This window comes from Fukomys damarensis, unplaced genomic scaffold (assembly GCF_012274545.1).
Source record: "Fukomys damarensis isolate Sample0158 unplaced genomic scaffold, DMR_v1.0_HiC HiC_scaffold_22, whole genome shotgun sequence".
Lineage (NCBI taxonomy): Eukaryota > Metazoa > Chordata > Mammalia > Rodentia > Bathyergidae > Fukomys > Fukomys damarensis.
Genome location: NW_022900934.1, coordinates 10507731 through 10521430, shown reverse-complemented (window position 1 = coordinate 10521430; position 13700 = coordinate 10507731). Strand labels below are relative to the sequence as shown.

The 13700-nt window shown below is 55.9% G+C and overlaps 1 protein-coding gene across 1 annotated transcript in view; it reads right to left on the bottom strand.

Annotated features, from left to right (window-relative positions):
- The window catches only part of Kcng1 (potassium voltage-gated channel modifier subfamily G member 1), a 12700-nt gene extending 724 nt beyond the window's left edge, over positions 1–11976 (bottom strand). Inside the window, exons 1-3 of the mRNA XM_010618250.2 lie at positions 11588–11976; positions 3888–4675; positions 9–245 (exon numbers count right to left, since the gene is read on the bottom strand). Of these exons, the coding sequence (XP_010616552.1) occupies positions 9–245; positions 3888–4649 (999 nt within the window). The 5' untranslated portion in view covers positions 4650–4675; positions 11588–11976. The remainder of the gene's footprint in view (positions 1–8; positions 246–3887; positions 4676–11587) is intronic.
- Between the last annotated feature and the right edge of the window lie 1724 nt (positions 11977–13700).

The following is a 13700-nucleotide window of genomic DNA, read 5'->3' as shown; positions in this document are numbered from 1 at the left end:
AGCCCCACCTTGTCCAGGTAGCTGTTGCCCGTGCCGGGCTTGCGGCGGCCGGAGGCGGCGCCGTCCACCAGCAGGGTGACATAGTAGGGCAGGATGGCCACCAGGTCGATGAGCGTCAGCGGGCTCCGCAGGAAGGCGAACTTGCTGGGAGCTTGGATGAACCGCAGGAGGAACTCCAGCGAGAACCAGCCCACGCACACCGACTCCACGATGAAGACGTTGTGGCACATCTGGGAACACTGGCCCTGGGGGGAGGGAGCCGTCAGCCGTCCCACCCGCGACCCCGCAGGCAGCTCTGCCCTGTGCAGGCGCCGGGCTCCCGGAGGAAAAGGACCTGGGACTGGCCCGCCTGCCTCTCCTGGTGTGGCCAGGGCCCTCTCTAGACCTGTCCATTCCCAGGCCGTTACAAACTATGTCACTTCTCCCTCCAGCCTAGACCTCAGCCCGGCCTCCAAACGCCCGCCAGCCGCCTCCCTGATGTCCCTCGCAGGTATCCGCAGGGACTCCTGGCATCTCCCTGTTCCCACCTGCCTGTGGCAACCCCGTCCTTCCAACTGCTCGGCCTCATGCTTACCTCCTCTTTCTCCTGCCTTACACACAATCTGCAGGGTCTTTCACTGGCTCTTCATGTAAAGCAACGCTAGAAGCAAGCCGCTTCCGTCTCTGCCCTGGCTCCTGCGCTGGTCTGGCCACGATCCTGGACAGCTGCAGTCACTGCCACTCTGAGTGCGCTCCTCCCTACAGCCCACTTTCTCACACAGAGGGACCTGAGGCCATTCACAGGGTCCCATCCTTCCTCTGCTGGGGACCGTCCATGGCTCAGAGAACAAGTGATGTCTTTCCTGTTCCATGGTGCACATGGCCGACCTGTCCGTCCGTCCGTCCATCCTTCCATTCCTGCCTGCCCTCTGACTGCCTTGCTGCCCGCTCCCCTCCTGGCTCACCTGCTCCACCACGCAGACCTCTTAGTCGCTCCCCTAACACTTCAGCCCAGCCCTCAGCTCCGCCTGCTCCTCCTCCAGCTGTGTCTCCTTTCATCACCCCCTGCTCAGGGAGACCTTCTGGACCCCTTTTCTTTGAGAACCCCTCCTTCTCTTGTACCCCCTCCCCCTCATTCTGTTCTATTTGTTCACAGCTCATCTTATTTTCCTGGGCGCTGCGAGTCACCTATTGTCTGTCTCCACCTCCCAGCAGGTCACAGCCACGTTCACTGTCTAGACCTCACTGGCAGCCAGACACACGGCAGATGTTTGACACATGGCTTTAGCGGAACAGTGAGGCTTAGATGTATGTGTGTGTGTTACTCAGAACCATGAGGGACCAGGCAGGCACAGGAAGGAGGGAGGTGGGGGGAGGGACAGACCCCCCTGGAGAGCCCCTAACTTTGCCCCAGAGAAATTCAGGTTAAGGCTGCTTGAAGAAGCTTTTAAGAGAAGCTGGAAATCTGCAGTTTTATGTTCAATCCCCTGGTGATAACTGTTGGTTAAATAGATAATATGTTAATTCAAGTGCTGGTGATAAAACGCAAGACAGAAAATATAGCACAGGCCAGGAAACAGCTTCACACTGGATCTGGCCCACAGGCTTCCAGCCTCTCCGCTGGTCTGCAGCACCACTGGACAGTAGACAGTTTTCATTGGGTTTGGACCCCAGCCTTAAGGCAGCCTTGGGCAGCAAAGAAAGGCACACATGTCCCACCTGCAGCCTCCTGTAGGCTCTTGATTCACAGCTGGGCTCCATGATTGGCCTCTAGTTGGTCTCTCAAGGAATGTGCTACGTAAGAGGCTGGAGATGTGTATGAATACCTGGGGCTTTGATGTCAAAGCCTTCCAGGACTGCACACCCTCTGAGTAGCTCTAGATGGGCATGGGGTAGACCAGAAGCTACCTGAGGCTGAAGGTTGGCCCGCTCTTCCTGCCTCCCCTGCAGTGCCCGCATAAGAAGGCACTTAACTGTGCACACAAGGACCACATGAAACAGTGAACCCCACTGGACCCCAAATGAAGCGGAGAAACAACAGAGTTGATTGAATCATACAAAAGGCCAGGAATTATTAAGAAGCAGTATCGGGCCAGGGCTATAGCTCAGTGCAGAGCACTTGCTAAGCGCGCGCAGTGCCCTGAGTTCCATCTCCAGCACTATAAAAAAGAAAAAGAGGAAGGAAGTCCTGTACGAAGGAAGGAATCTGTACGAAGTCCCTGGACCGCCAGACAGATGTCATAGGGAGTGTGCTTGCTCCTTGGGCAGCAGGTGTGTGTGAATCCTCACAGCCAGTGCTCCCCGCCCCACATATGTGCCAGGCACTATTCCAGGCACCTCACACAGGCTCAGCCGCTCCCTCGACAGGGGGGATACAGAGGCACAGACAGGCCTAGAAACCTGACCGGGTATACAGTGCCTGGCTCTTGCCTGCCCTCTAGGCTCATCGGAAGTTAATTTTGTTGGTTGAGTGCTGTTTTCTTAATATCCTTTTTAAAAATTCAAAGTCTAAAAATTGTGCCAGTGAATCTCTGTAGGTCACAAATGCCACAGCACTGTTGCCTCCTCTGCATGTGGAATGTCTCACACGGTGAGCACCTCCAATGCCAAGTCAGAGTGCACAGGAAATGGGGGGGCATCTACAGGGTATACAGCTGGTGCTCGATAAATGCAGGCTGCTCTGATATCTAGCTACAGTTCCCACTGCATACCTAGTCCTCAAAAGTCTATATGACTTGTTCCTGTCTGACGCTTTCTGGTTTTTCTCACAACTTGCTTCAAGGGGCCACTTCTCAAAGAACCAGGGGTCTAATACATAAGGAAGCTGAACCCAAGGGAAATCTCACTTATGGACTCAGCTCCCTGCTACAACTGTCAAACAGGATGGCAGGCCAGCGGGTGAGCTTGTGCCTGCTGAGCACAATACTCTTCCACTGGGCTACACACTGAGCCCTGACCTTATGCTTTTTAAGAGGAACTTAGAGTTTGCATTTTTAAAACTTTTTTTTTTTTTTTTGCTGTGCTGGGATTGAACTGGGGATCTTTACTTGAGCTACATCTGCAGCCCTTTTTTCATTGTTCAATTTTGAGACAAGGCCTTGCTAAGTTGCTGAAATGTCTGCGCTGGCTTTGAACGTGCCATCCTCCTGACTCGGTCTCCCAGACGGCTGGGATGGTTGGCACACAGCACCACACCCAGCTAGTGCCTGCATGGAAGCGTTTGGGGAACTGCTGTGCAGGCCGGTGACAGACCTGCGTGGTCACGCTGGGTCCCAGGCTGCCACGGGGATACACATTTCCACGTTTAAGAGCAGGCTGCGGATTCAGTCAACCCGGGCTTGGCAGGCTGTAATGCCCGCCTCAGTGCCCTCCTCTGCCGCCCGAGTGGGTGCGAGAGCGCCTCCCCACAGGGTTCCCGAAGGATTCAGGGAGAGGATGAGAGGAGGCGGAGCAGCAGTCCGGCTTAGGCTCCCTACTGCTGGGTACCGGAGCCTGGGGCTGGAGCCGCCCGGCTGTCAGGGCTGGGAGTCAGTACACACATTGTTTCATGTACATAGGCTCCCGACCAGGGACACACGCACACACCTATCAATAAAAATCATTTTCCAGACCCAGGAAGTGTGTCTGGGCTCTAATTATGCAGGGGAATTAGGAAAGCTGAGAAAAGACTGAGTCGGTAGGATGAATACTGGTGACAGCCGCCTCGCCCTGCAGGTCCAGGAGATGTGGGGGACAGCGGGGCCCAGGACAGTCCCATGGTGACGGGGTGGCAGACTACGAATGCAGTCACACTAACAGCTAATCAGCTGCCTGTGGTCAGGACAGGCTTCCCACAGGACGTGGGGCGGCGGGTGGCCCGGAGGGGGGCAAGCCAGCGGACCCTTCCCTGCCACAGCCAGGCTCCTTACCTGCTCCTCCTCCTCTCTCAGGCTGGGCAAGGTGCTGACCGAGAGGTTGACCGCGGTGACGGTGACAAAGAGCACAGACAGGCAGGCGAACACCTTGCCCGGCAGCCCCGAGTGCGGCCTCTCCACCATGTCGCGCAGTCTCCGCATGCAGCGGCTCAGGCGGCCCTCGCCTGTCACGGAGCTGTCACTGTTGCGAGCCTCGCTGTCCAGCGCGTCCTCCTCGTCTTCCCGCTCCACCATCTCGGCGAACTCCTCGATCTTCTGCAGGTAGCGGCGCTTGCAGCATCCGTCCAGGTGGTCCTCGGCGATGCCCCAGTACAGCAGCTCTTCCTGGAAGGACAGCGCGCACATCTCCCGGAGCAGCCGCAGCTTCCCGGCGCGCAGGAAGGTGAGGATGGTGCCGAAGGCCCCGGGGTTGCGGTCGAAGAAGAACTCGTTGCAGGTCACGTCGTAGTCATCGCACACACTGAGGATGTCGTCGAAGTTGGTGCAGGTCTTGAGCTGGCCCAGCCGCGTCAGGGGGAACTCATCCAGCGTGGTCCAGGGCAGCGAGTACTTGATGCCGCCCACGTTGATGATGATCTGCCGGCGCCGGTCCCCGGGGCCCGGGGTGTCCTGCGGGCGCAGCCGCTGCGCTCGGCGGTAGAATACGCCCTTGAGCGCCTGGCTCTGTGGGAAGAAGGCCGGGTGGAAGGAGGCGTCCGACCTGCAGCTCAGGGCGCTGTAGTCGTAGTCTGAATTGTCTCCCGGTAACAGGGTCATTTTGGGCCTTTACATCCCTCTGGGGCCTGGGGGGAGAAGGGGGAAAGACCCTTGGTGACCCCCGTGGATCCGCGGGACACTCGCTGCTGGGGCCTGAGGCTCTGCGCCCGCACCCTGCGGCCCCCAGGTTGAAGCCTGAAATATATCGTGGAGAGATTAGCAGGTACAGGATTTGGGAGGTGGCTAAGGTGAATGAGGACAGAAAAGTGGAGCCCTGGGGAGGGTTCTGTGTCCCTAGAAGAGGAAGGGACTCTGGGAGACCGAAACCCCAGAGTGTCCTTTCCAGACCCCAGGCTGCTGACTCCTGCTTTCCATCTTCCAGCCTTCAGAACCATGAGAAATAAATGCTTCTGGTTTCAGGCATCCTGGCTACTACTTGGTGACTAAGAAGGCACTGACCTAACGGTGAAAACAGCAAGTGTCCCTCAGCATCTCCTTTTTACAACCCTGTCCTGTGTCATTTACGCCAGGAAAAGTGATGAGCACAACCACGGAGTAGGCAGCGGTTCAGGCCCAGGTGCAGTCCCCGACCCCAAGCGCTGACACCCATTGGGCCCCCCACCCCCACAGTTATTTACTTAACACTAAATGTACCTGACTTTATTCATTTATTTACTTTTGGAGTTCATTTTTCTCGGAAAGGCAATTTAGTAGAGACCAGTGGTTCTTAACTGGGGCGGACCCACCCCCCACCCCCGCCACCTGGGACACACGGCAATGCTTGGAGGCATTTTTTACTTTCCTGACCAGAGATGCTGCTGAATGTTCAAGAGCGCATGACAGCCCTCTACACCAGAGTTAGCTGGCCCCGAACATCGGGGATGCTGAGGAGGGAGAGCCCTGGTACGGGAGCGATACACACAGGATTTAGAGTCACGGCCCTGGGAAGGCTGCTTAAACAAGATGTTTTCTCCGTGTAAAATGGGTATAGTCCTGTGACCCGCTTTGCAGGATTTCTGAGAGCACTGGGTGAGTCATATTCCTACACCGTGCCCGGCACTGTGTACTCAGGAATGGCGCCCACTGCCGGTTAGGATTCCTCTTTAAAGGACACCTTGTACTGCTGCATGAATGGGGAACACCTGTCACTTGCCGTAACAACAGGCAGTGGACAAAGAAATGCACCATCGTCAGGACAATGCCGTTTGCTCAGGCATCAGCAGTTGTCCCCTTGAGGCTCGTGGGTGCACTGCACGGCTGTGCTGGTCCCTGTGGGAATCCTCCGGCTCATCCCGGGAACTCCACCGCTCTCCCCCTTACAGTGGCGCGTTCACCTTCGGACACTCACCACCCACGTCTAGAATGAGCTGCGTGCCAGCCTGGATCCTGCATTAGAGTTCGCGCTCCCTGGGGATCACAGCGCCGCACGCGGCTGAGTCCCAGGGCCAGCGAGGCGAGAGCTCCCGGAAGTGCTTGCTGAGTGAGTGCACTTCCTGCTGACAAGGCCTATGGCACGCACGCACTTCTGGGAAACTGAGGTCAAAGTATCACTCCTGTGGACGCCCTTCTCAATCCCCAAAGATAAGGGTTTACAACACTAGAAAGTGATGGCAGATTCATTGCCAGCTCACAGGCTGAATTTGGTTAATGAATATTTTGCTTGGCTGAAGTCTCTGAAAATTGAGAAAATTTTCATGTAAAAATCCATATTCTTGGCTTCTCTTGAAAAATCAGGATATCTGGCAACACTTGGCCCCAGTTCCAACTGGGAAATGGCTGTGCCCTTCGGGCAGGGCCTGCAGGCTCCAACCCACCACGTCCTCACTGTGCCCTGTGGGCTAGCACCCACCCACCCACCGCATTTCACTCTGTCTTCCCGCTTGGCCTCTAGGACGACGCACAGGAAAGCAGGAAGAGCCGAATACATTGCTTTTTAAAATGACCACCCCTCCCGGAAGCCCAGGCCCTAGTAGAGGCAAATGGCAGTACCCATGTTTATGGATTTCCAAATGGCAACCCATTTCTAATCCTGAGTGGCAGGAGGCACCAGGGACACGTCCAGGGGACACACACGCACGCACACACTCTCCTGCAGGGATGGGAAAGTTCACAGGCGCCCAGGGTGGGGAGAGAACCCACTGGAAGGGGGCCCCCTCCTAACAAGACGGTATCCACCCCACTCATCTTCGGGAAAGCTAGTTCACAGATCGGGATCTGGAGAACTGGGCGACACGTGTGTTTGATAAAAATGACTGGGTTTTAGCGTATGGAGTGTTTTCCACTTCACCTAGAGTTGGAACCCATCTCCCGAGGCAAAGCCTGCCAGCATCCCTCGGAGGCATGGGAATAATCCCTCTTAGGCGCTTCACTGAGTGATACCGCTTTTCAGTTCTGCAGCTTTAGCGTTGCCACCAAAGACAAGAGGAAAAAAAAATGATATTCTGTTTGGCAGGAGATGGAAGTAAAGGAACATTCTTCCCCCAAGTCCCACAGGGCTGCTGCCGTGAAACCCCAGCCTGTAATCACCTCTTCTCTCCAGGAACCTTCTCTCCACCTCCCCGGGTTCCTTCTACAGAGGGCCAGTGCCTCCTTACTGCTCTCCCTCGTGCCTGTCTCCGCTGTGTTTCCTGTTCCAGCAGCCTGGACTCGGGGGGGACAGCAGGCACTGCAGGGATGGTTCCCTCCAAGCCAGAGGCCGCACAAGGCTCGCGGCCGGAATGTGTTACATGCAGAACAGACACATTTTCCCCTGACCTCTAGCCTTGCTAAGACTCAATCTGATGTGTGTGGGTGGACAACTTGGCATCTCTAGACCCAGAGAGTCAAGTTCATCAGTCAGACAGAGCCTACAGCCCATGGACCAGTAACGTCGCTCTTCACCCTGCCTGTCCTCCACCCCAGAAGTTAGGCCTGTCCTCTCTAGGTCTACAGCACGGTGAGCTCTTGTGGTTTTGCTTCTGAGGGTTATGGATGATCAGACGGTTGGGTGGAGGATGCTGCTTGGAAAAGAGGCTGTGTGGGTGGAGGTGAGGGGAACTTCTGTGGGTGCTGCTATTCATTCATTGAACAGCCCCATGTTGGAGGCTGTGCTGGGTCTGCAGGTGCAGAGAGGGTAAGACAGATCCCAACCCTGTACTTATGGAGTTGACTTTCTGGGGAGAGACAGTCTCCAAATAAGTGCAGCAATGCCTGCTGGTTGTAGTGAGAGCCGTGATGGAACAGTGCAAGATGACAGATGGAGAATGACACGGGCTGGTGGCAGTATGAGCTGCAGGCGTCAGGCTGAGCTTCTTGGAGGAGGGGACGTGGGGCCGAGCCTCCTGGATGAGAAGAGCTATCCTGTGCGTGCCGGAGGCAGGCGTTGCCAGGCAGAAGGAGCAGCAAGAGCTTGTTCCCTGACACGAGAGGGGTTTGCATGGTAGAGACCAGAGAGAAGGCGTAAGGTGGGAGGAGATGCACTGGGCCGTCTGCTGGTTCCTCAGTAAGGGCTTTATTTTGTGGGGTGGTGCTGTGTCAGGGGCTGACTGTGGAGCGGGGGCGGCGTGCTGTGGGACACAGTAATCCAGTGTGCGCAGGGGGTGCAGAGACCTGAACGGATTCAGGATGAACTCTGGAGGAAGAGCCAGCAGCACTTGCAGAGGGACGGGGCTTACGCGGAGGAGAGGAGGAAAGAATGAGGTGATTCCAGCAAGCCACTTGCCAAGGCAGGGCTGGGGAAGGTACAGCAAGGGTTCTCCAGCACCTCGAGAGAGGGCAAAGCTTTGCCACCCTGACTAAGCAAGGTAGACCTCTGACTTCCAGAACTGTGAGATTAGTTTGGGTTGTCTTAAGCCACCCAGTCTGTGGCAACAGGAAATACCAAGAGGGGATGGTGCAGGTAAAGCCAGCTCACCTCCCTGGGGGACACCTGGTGACTTCCCCTCACCAGAGAGGCAGAAGAGCCCACTGGCTCTGAAATCAGGAGACTTGGGCTCAAGGCCAGTTGCTATGTGACTCTGGGCAAATTGTGGAGTTGGCTAAGCTTCAGTTTTCTTGTCTATAAAACGGGGATGAAGAGAGCTCCTACCTTGTTGAGTGAGGACAAGAGCAGGTGACAGAGGGATCCTGACACACAGTGAGCCCTCAGCGGATACCAGCTGTGTTGCTATTAGCTGAGGAGAGTCCCCACCCACACCCGCCAGCCAAGGGTGTTTCTTCCTCTGACCTGACCCCTGTCGATATGAACCCGGCATCATCTGCACCCAGAGCCTGGGACTGGAGGAGTACAGGCTCGTGCTGACCTCTGGAAGAGCCGCAGTAGGCCTGAAGGAAATGAAGGATGTGGCCACCTTAGGACCCAGGAATCCCCCTCCTGGGTCTGTTTTTCAGACCCAGGGCCACAGAGATTGTGGCAGGCGCTGTTGGTGATAAATTATTTGTATTCAAATCTTTGATTCAGGGTTTGCTTGTGGGGAATCAGATCTAAGCAAGAAGGTACGGGAATGTCATCCTGTATTTTACTGCGGTGCCAGGAGGTCCTGGGTGTCCACCCTCGGGGAGTGGCCGAGTGAGTCACAGGAGATGCAGATGCGGGGCCCTGCAGGTGGCTCTGAAGTAGAAGCAATGAATGCAGTGTAGGTTTAGCAACACATTTAGCTATTAAAAATGCAGAGCCGGGGTGGGGGGAGAAGAGATGTAGTACGAAGGAGACTAACAAGCAAAGGCAGCCTAGCCCGGGTCAGGGACGAAGAGGGCTCTCAGGATGATGGGTAGTTCACACAACTCCGGTTAAACAGTGAAAAGAAGGCACAAAACCCACTGAGCCCTCAGCTCCCGAAATGCCCTGGGAGCTCAGTGGAGACCTGGATCTCTGGGGTCCTCCTTAGATCTCCTCACTCAGAGCCCCCTGCAGGGGCCCAGGAATCTGCATTTTTGGTAGGTTCTGCTAGGGATTCTGATGATACTGAGGGACCAGAGAGAAAAAGGGTACTGGGAATGCCCAGAGGGCCCAGGGGTTGGAGGCACTGAAGCTGCTCTGGGCTTTGGCAGGGAGCCCAGCTCTCTGTACCTCTGCCCACCTGCTCACTGCCCCTGGGGCCCTGGAGGACCCTGTGGTCCCACTTCATTAGAGGAGTAGAAGCCCTTTGCTTGCAGAAACATCTTGTGCACTGGGGTCACCTTGGTCAAACTGTCCTTCACCAGTCCAGAGACCCTTGGACACCCCTGTACCCGCCACCTTCTCCTCCTCCTGGAAGAAGACAGGGCTCACCGCTATGACCCAGGCTGAGGGGAGATTCCCAAAGGTCTGTGATCGTTTAACACATAAGGAGTCCTGAGTGGCAGCCCACGACTGAGGGGCCGACCTGGAGGGTAGGAGGGCAGAGTGGCGTGGGACAGAGATCCGAGACAGCCCTGGCTGGCCGTGGCTGATGCTCTAGTGAGGAAGACTGCAGCCTGAGCCAGCTGTCCACACGCAGAGACTCTGGCCTTGGAGTAGTTTCCTGCTGTAGAAAAGTATAAAATGAGGGCAAAGGCTCGCCTTGCAGCCTCTTCTGGGGTCGGGAGATGCAGGTTTGCTGCAGGATCCAGCAGCTGACCAGACCCCCACCCCAGGGCACATCCATCAAGGGCACAGAAGGGTTCTGTCAGCAGATACACTGATTGCAACTGCTACAATCCCTCTTGGGTCTCTTTGTAGGGTTGCAGTGAACTGCGGGCCTCTCTGGCCCCTGCGCCTCTGTCTAGGCTGCTCACCCCTTCTGAGAGGGAGGAGGAATGCAGAGAGAGTGCTGTATCCTCAGTGTTATAAATAGCAACCATCGGCCTCCCTCAACTGCAGTCACTAAGTGCCTGGGCGTTGTGCTAAGCCTTAACTGCAGAGCCTGTGTCCATTCCTGAAAGGCAGGCGTTCCCCTTGATGCTCCCATTTTACAGATGAGTCTGAGAAGTGAAAACTCACGACTGGTGACAAAATGATGAAGTCAGTGTCAAACCAGCTCTGCGAGACCCAAGCCGGGCTCCTCAGACCCTTGCATTCTATCCGGTTCCTGGGATGCGGGGCGGGCGGTGTCCACCACCTGCATCGAGCCAAGGGCTGGTGTGGGCTCTCCCTTTCTCTGGGCAAGCTCTCGGAAAGTCTCTGGGGATGGGAGGTGCGGACGGGGGCGACATCTCCATTCCTGTTTTGTATCTGCACAGAGCATGTGCAGAATCAACAGGATCCCCAGTTTTATCCAACTCTGGACTGCCACTGTGGCTGCTAGGGAGGGGATGTGACAAGGTTGGCAGAGTGGGAAGGCCATGGGGCTGTGAACCGAGGAGTGCAGGCATCCTCCCGGGCCTGGAAAGGGAAAAAATGGACACACCTTGCTTTTTAAATTTGGCGGTGGGGGAGGGTACCGGGAATAGAACTCATGACCTTGTGCATCTGAAACAGGTGGCAGAACTACTGAGCTAAATCCCTGCCCCACACCTTCATTCTGTGAGACATATTTTGGACTGTTAATCATCATCAACTGTAAGATGACAAATCCGTGAGGCTCCAAGTCATGAAATTTGTGTTAATGTGTGAAAGTGGGAAACAATCCCCAGACAACTTTCTAGAAGAAAAGTATTTCTTTCCCGAGTCCCTTGGGCCTTGGTGTCTTTCTCTCACACAACACTTCTCAGCCCGTGCTGACCCCCAGCTCCGAGGGGGACCCCGGGGGATCCTTCCATTTCTCCCTGCTGCTCATCCCTTTGCCCTGTGGGCTTCGCTGTTTCGTCTGTAAGGATTAAGGCTCCTGGCTGGGTTTACTGGTGTGGGAAGTCTTTCATAGCCATCTGCCCTCTGTCCTCCCCTAATCCAGTCATCCCAGACCTCAGCCTTGCTTCCTGTGAGCCGTGCCCAGGCGGATTAGGTGCTGGGAGCTGGGCTCTTCCCTACATCCTCACTTGCCTCTAAATGACAAAAAATGTCAATTCCACCCCCACCTGGCATGGCTGCTGGCAGAATGACACCAAATGCACGTCTGTCTTACCAGGAGGTGTTCAGAGGCTGGAGCCAGAACACCTTCTTGATTGGCCTCTTTGTAGCCGGAGAGGTGGGATTGCAGATTTAGTAGGCAAGCTGACTTGGGGAACAGTGCGAACCTCCGGACAGCGGGAAGGGAGACACCTGCTTACCAACTTCTTCTGGAGGGAGGGAGGGCACGGCTGTACGTGCTGTCTCTGCCTGGGGAAGTGCAGGTTGGAGATAAAAGTCACCATAGGGCAAGGGACAACCTTAGGCACAATCCAGACCCTGTCTGTGGTAAATTCACACTTTGTGCTGACTGTGTCCATCAAGTACAATCTGCTAGGTAATAAAGACAGCCAATAGTGACTGGTGATTGCAGACAGATTCTTGTTGCTAATTCTGTTTAGAGAGGCTTTACTAGCCACTGTTTTCCACCCAGAGCTCTATTTCTGGGTTTAATGAATCAACCAACTGTGGATTCTCAGACCCTTACTCCTAGGAAACCGGAAACACCAGCTCTTTATCTCAGGTTAGGAAGTGGATGTGGAGAAAGCCCAGGATGGGTTCCTTAGTCAGGTTTCAGTGGCTTTGCCTTGTACTCAGGAGGTATCTCTGTGCCCTCCTGTCTCTGAACAAAAGGGGCAGTGCCCTCACCTCTAGCTAGAACTAGCTGTCTGGTGCAGAGTTGAAGGCAGCTCCCAGATCTTGGCCCTGGCCCGGGCACTCTCGGGCACTCACAGGCTGGGTTCTTGTCCATGGGAGAACTCAGGTTGTCCTGCTGCCAGCACACTCACAGTTCCCTGTGGGCTCGGCGTGTCCCACGACAGACACTTTCCACTGGAACTGGACTGGCTTATTGCACACCGGATGAGAGGGGCCCTCAGGGCAGGGCTCACCTGGCTTTCACATGCATCTTCCGCATTCTCTGCATTAGGCAGGTGCCTCTGCAGAGCTCCAAAAGCCAGAAGACAGGAAGAGCTGTGGCCACGCAGAGCCCGAGACACCACCCTGGCCATGTGCCCACCCACGGCCCCCATCTCCAGCAGTGCCAAACTTCAGTATGAGGCTCCCTGTAGTGATCGGGGTGCAGTCATGCACGTGGGGGTATCAAGTACACCCTGGTGAATAAACCTCTGCTCAGATTCCTCCAGGCAGCAGCTGCCTCCCTCCCTCCTCGGTGAATCAGACCAGTTTCTGCTCCCTACTTTAACTCCCCCTTCCCCTGTTCTTAGCAGAGGAAGGGTGTGTCTGCACTCTGTCTCCGTCCTCTCTCCCACCTGGGTAACTCTGGTGCCCTTGAAAGGCCCAAGAAATGCCTTGTGAATGGGGGACTCAACTATAAGCCCTATTGGTGGTTGCTGCATTCATGGGTGACATTAGATCGGCCGTTCACAACCCCCCCACCTTCCTTCCTTTTAAGTCCACTTCTTCCTTTCCAAGAACCCATCCCCCCATGAACACACTAGAAAGCCAACCTTTCTATGCCCAAGCAGGCCGCGCCCCACCCAGGGAGGGCCTGAGTCTCAATCCCACGTCTCCCTAACTGGCAGCAGGGCTGCCCCGTCTTATTCTATCCTCATCCAGTCCCTCTCCTTCACTGTTCTCTCCCCAGCAGACTATCTCAATAAACGTTGACTGAGTGAAGAGTGAACGTCGTGTGCTTGGTGTGGTGAGCTCCCCACAGTAGGGGCTCAGCCAGGCTTTGTTCAGTCCAGGAAGGAATGAATGAACTCTTTTCCTTCCCCACCCAAAGGCTCTAGAGCCGGTGCCAGCAGGGCGCTCCTGGAGCTAAGGCGACCACCGCCTTCCCTACTGCGGCAGCAGGGTGAACTGCCCCACCACAAGCATGGAGCACACAGTAGGCGCTCAATAAATGCTTGTTGGGCTAATAGTTAATGAATGACCCAATCAGGCCCGCTGGTGTGGGTGTTGCATTCCGTGCCCAGCGATGGAGCGAGCGAACGACGCCCCTCCACTCCAACCTTCCCTTTACCCACAGACCCGGGAGGAAGGAAGCAACCTCCGCCCAGAGTCAGGAGGCGCCCCCTTTACCGCCAGGGTCGCCGGCCGGCCGGGACACCCCGCACTTGGCGCTCGGGGACCGCGGGGGTAACCGAGGAGATCGCACCGCGGAT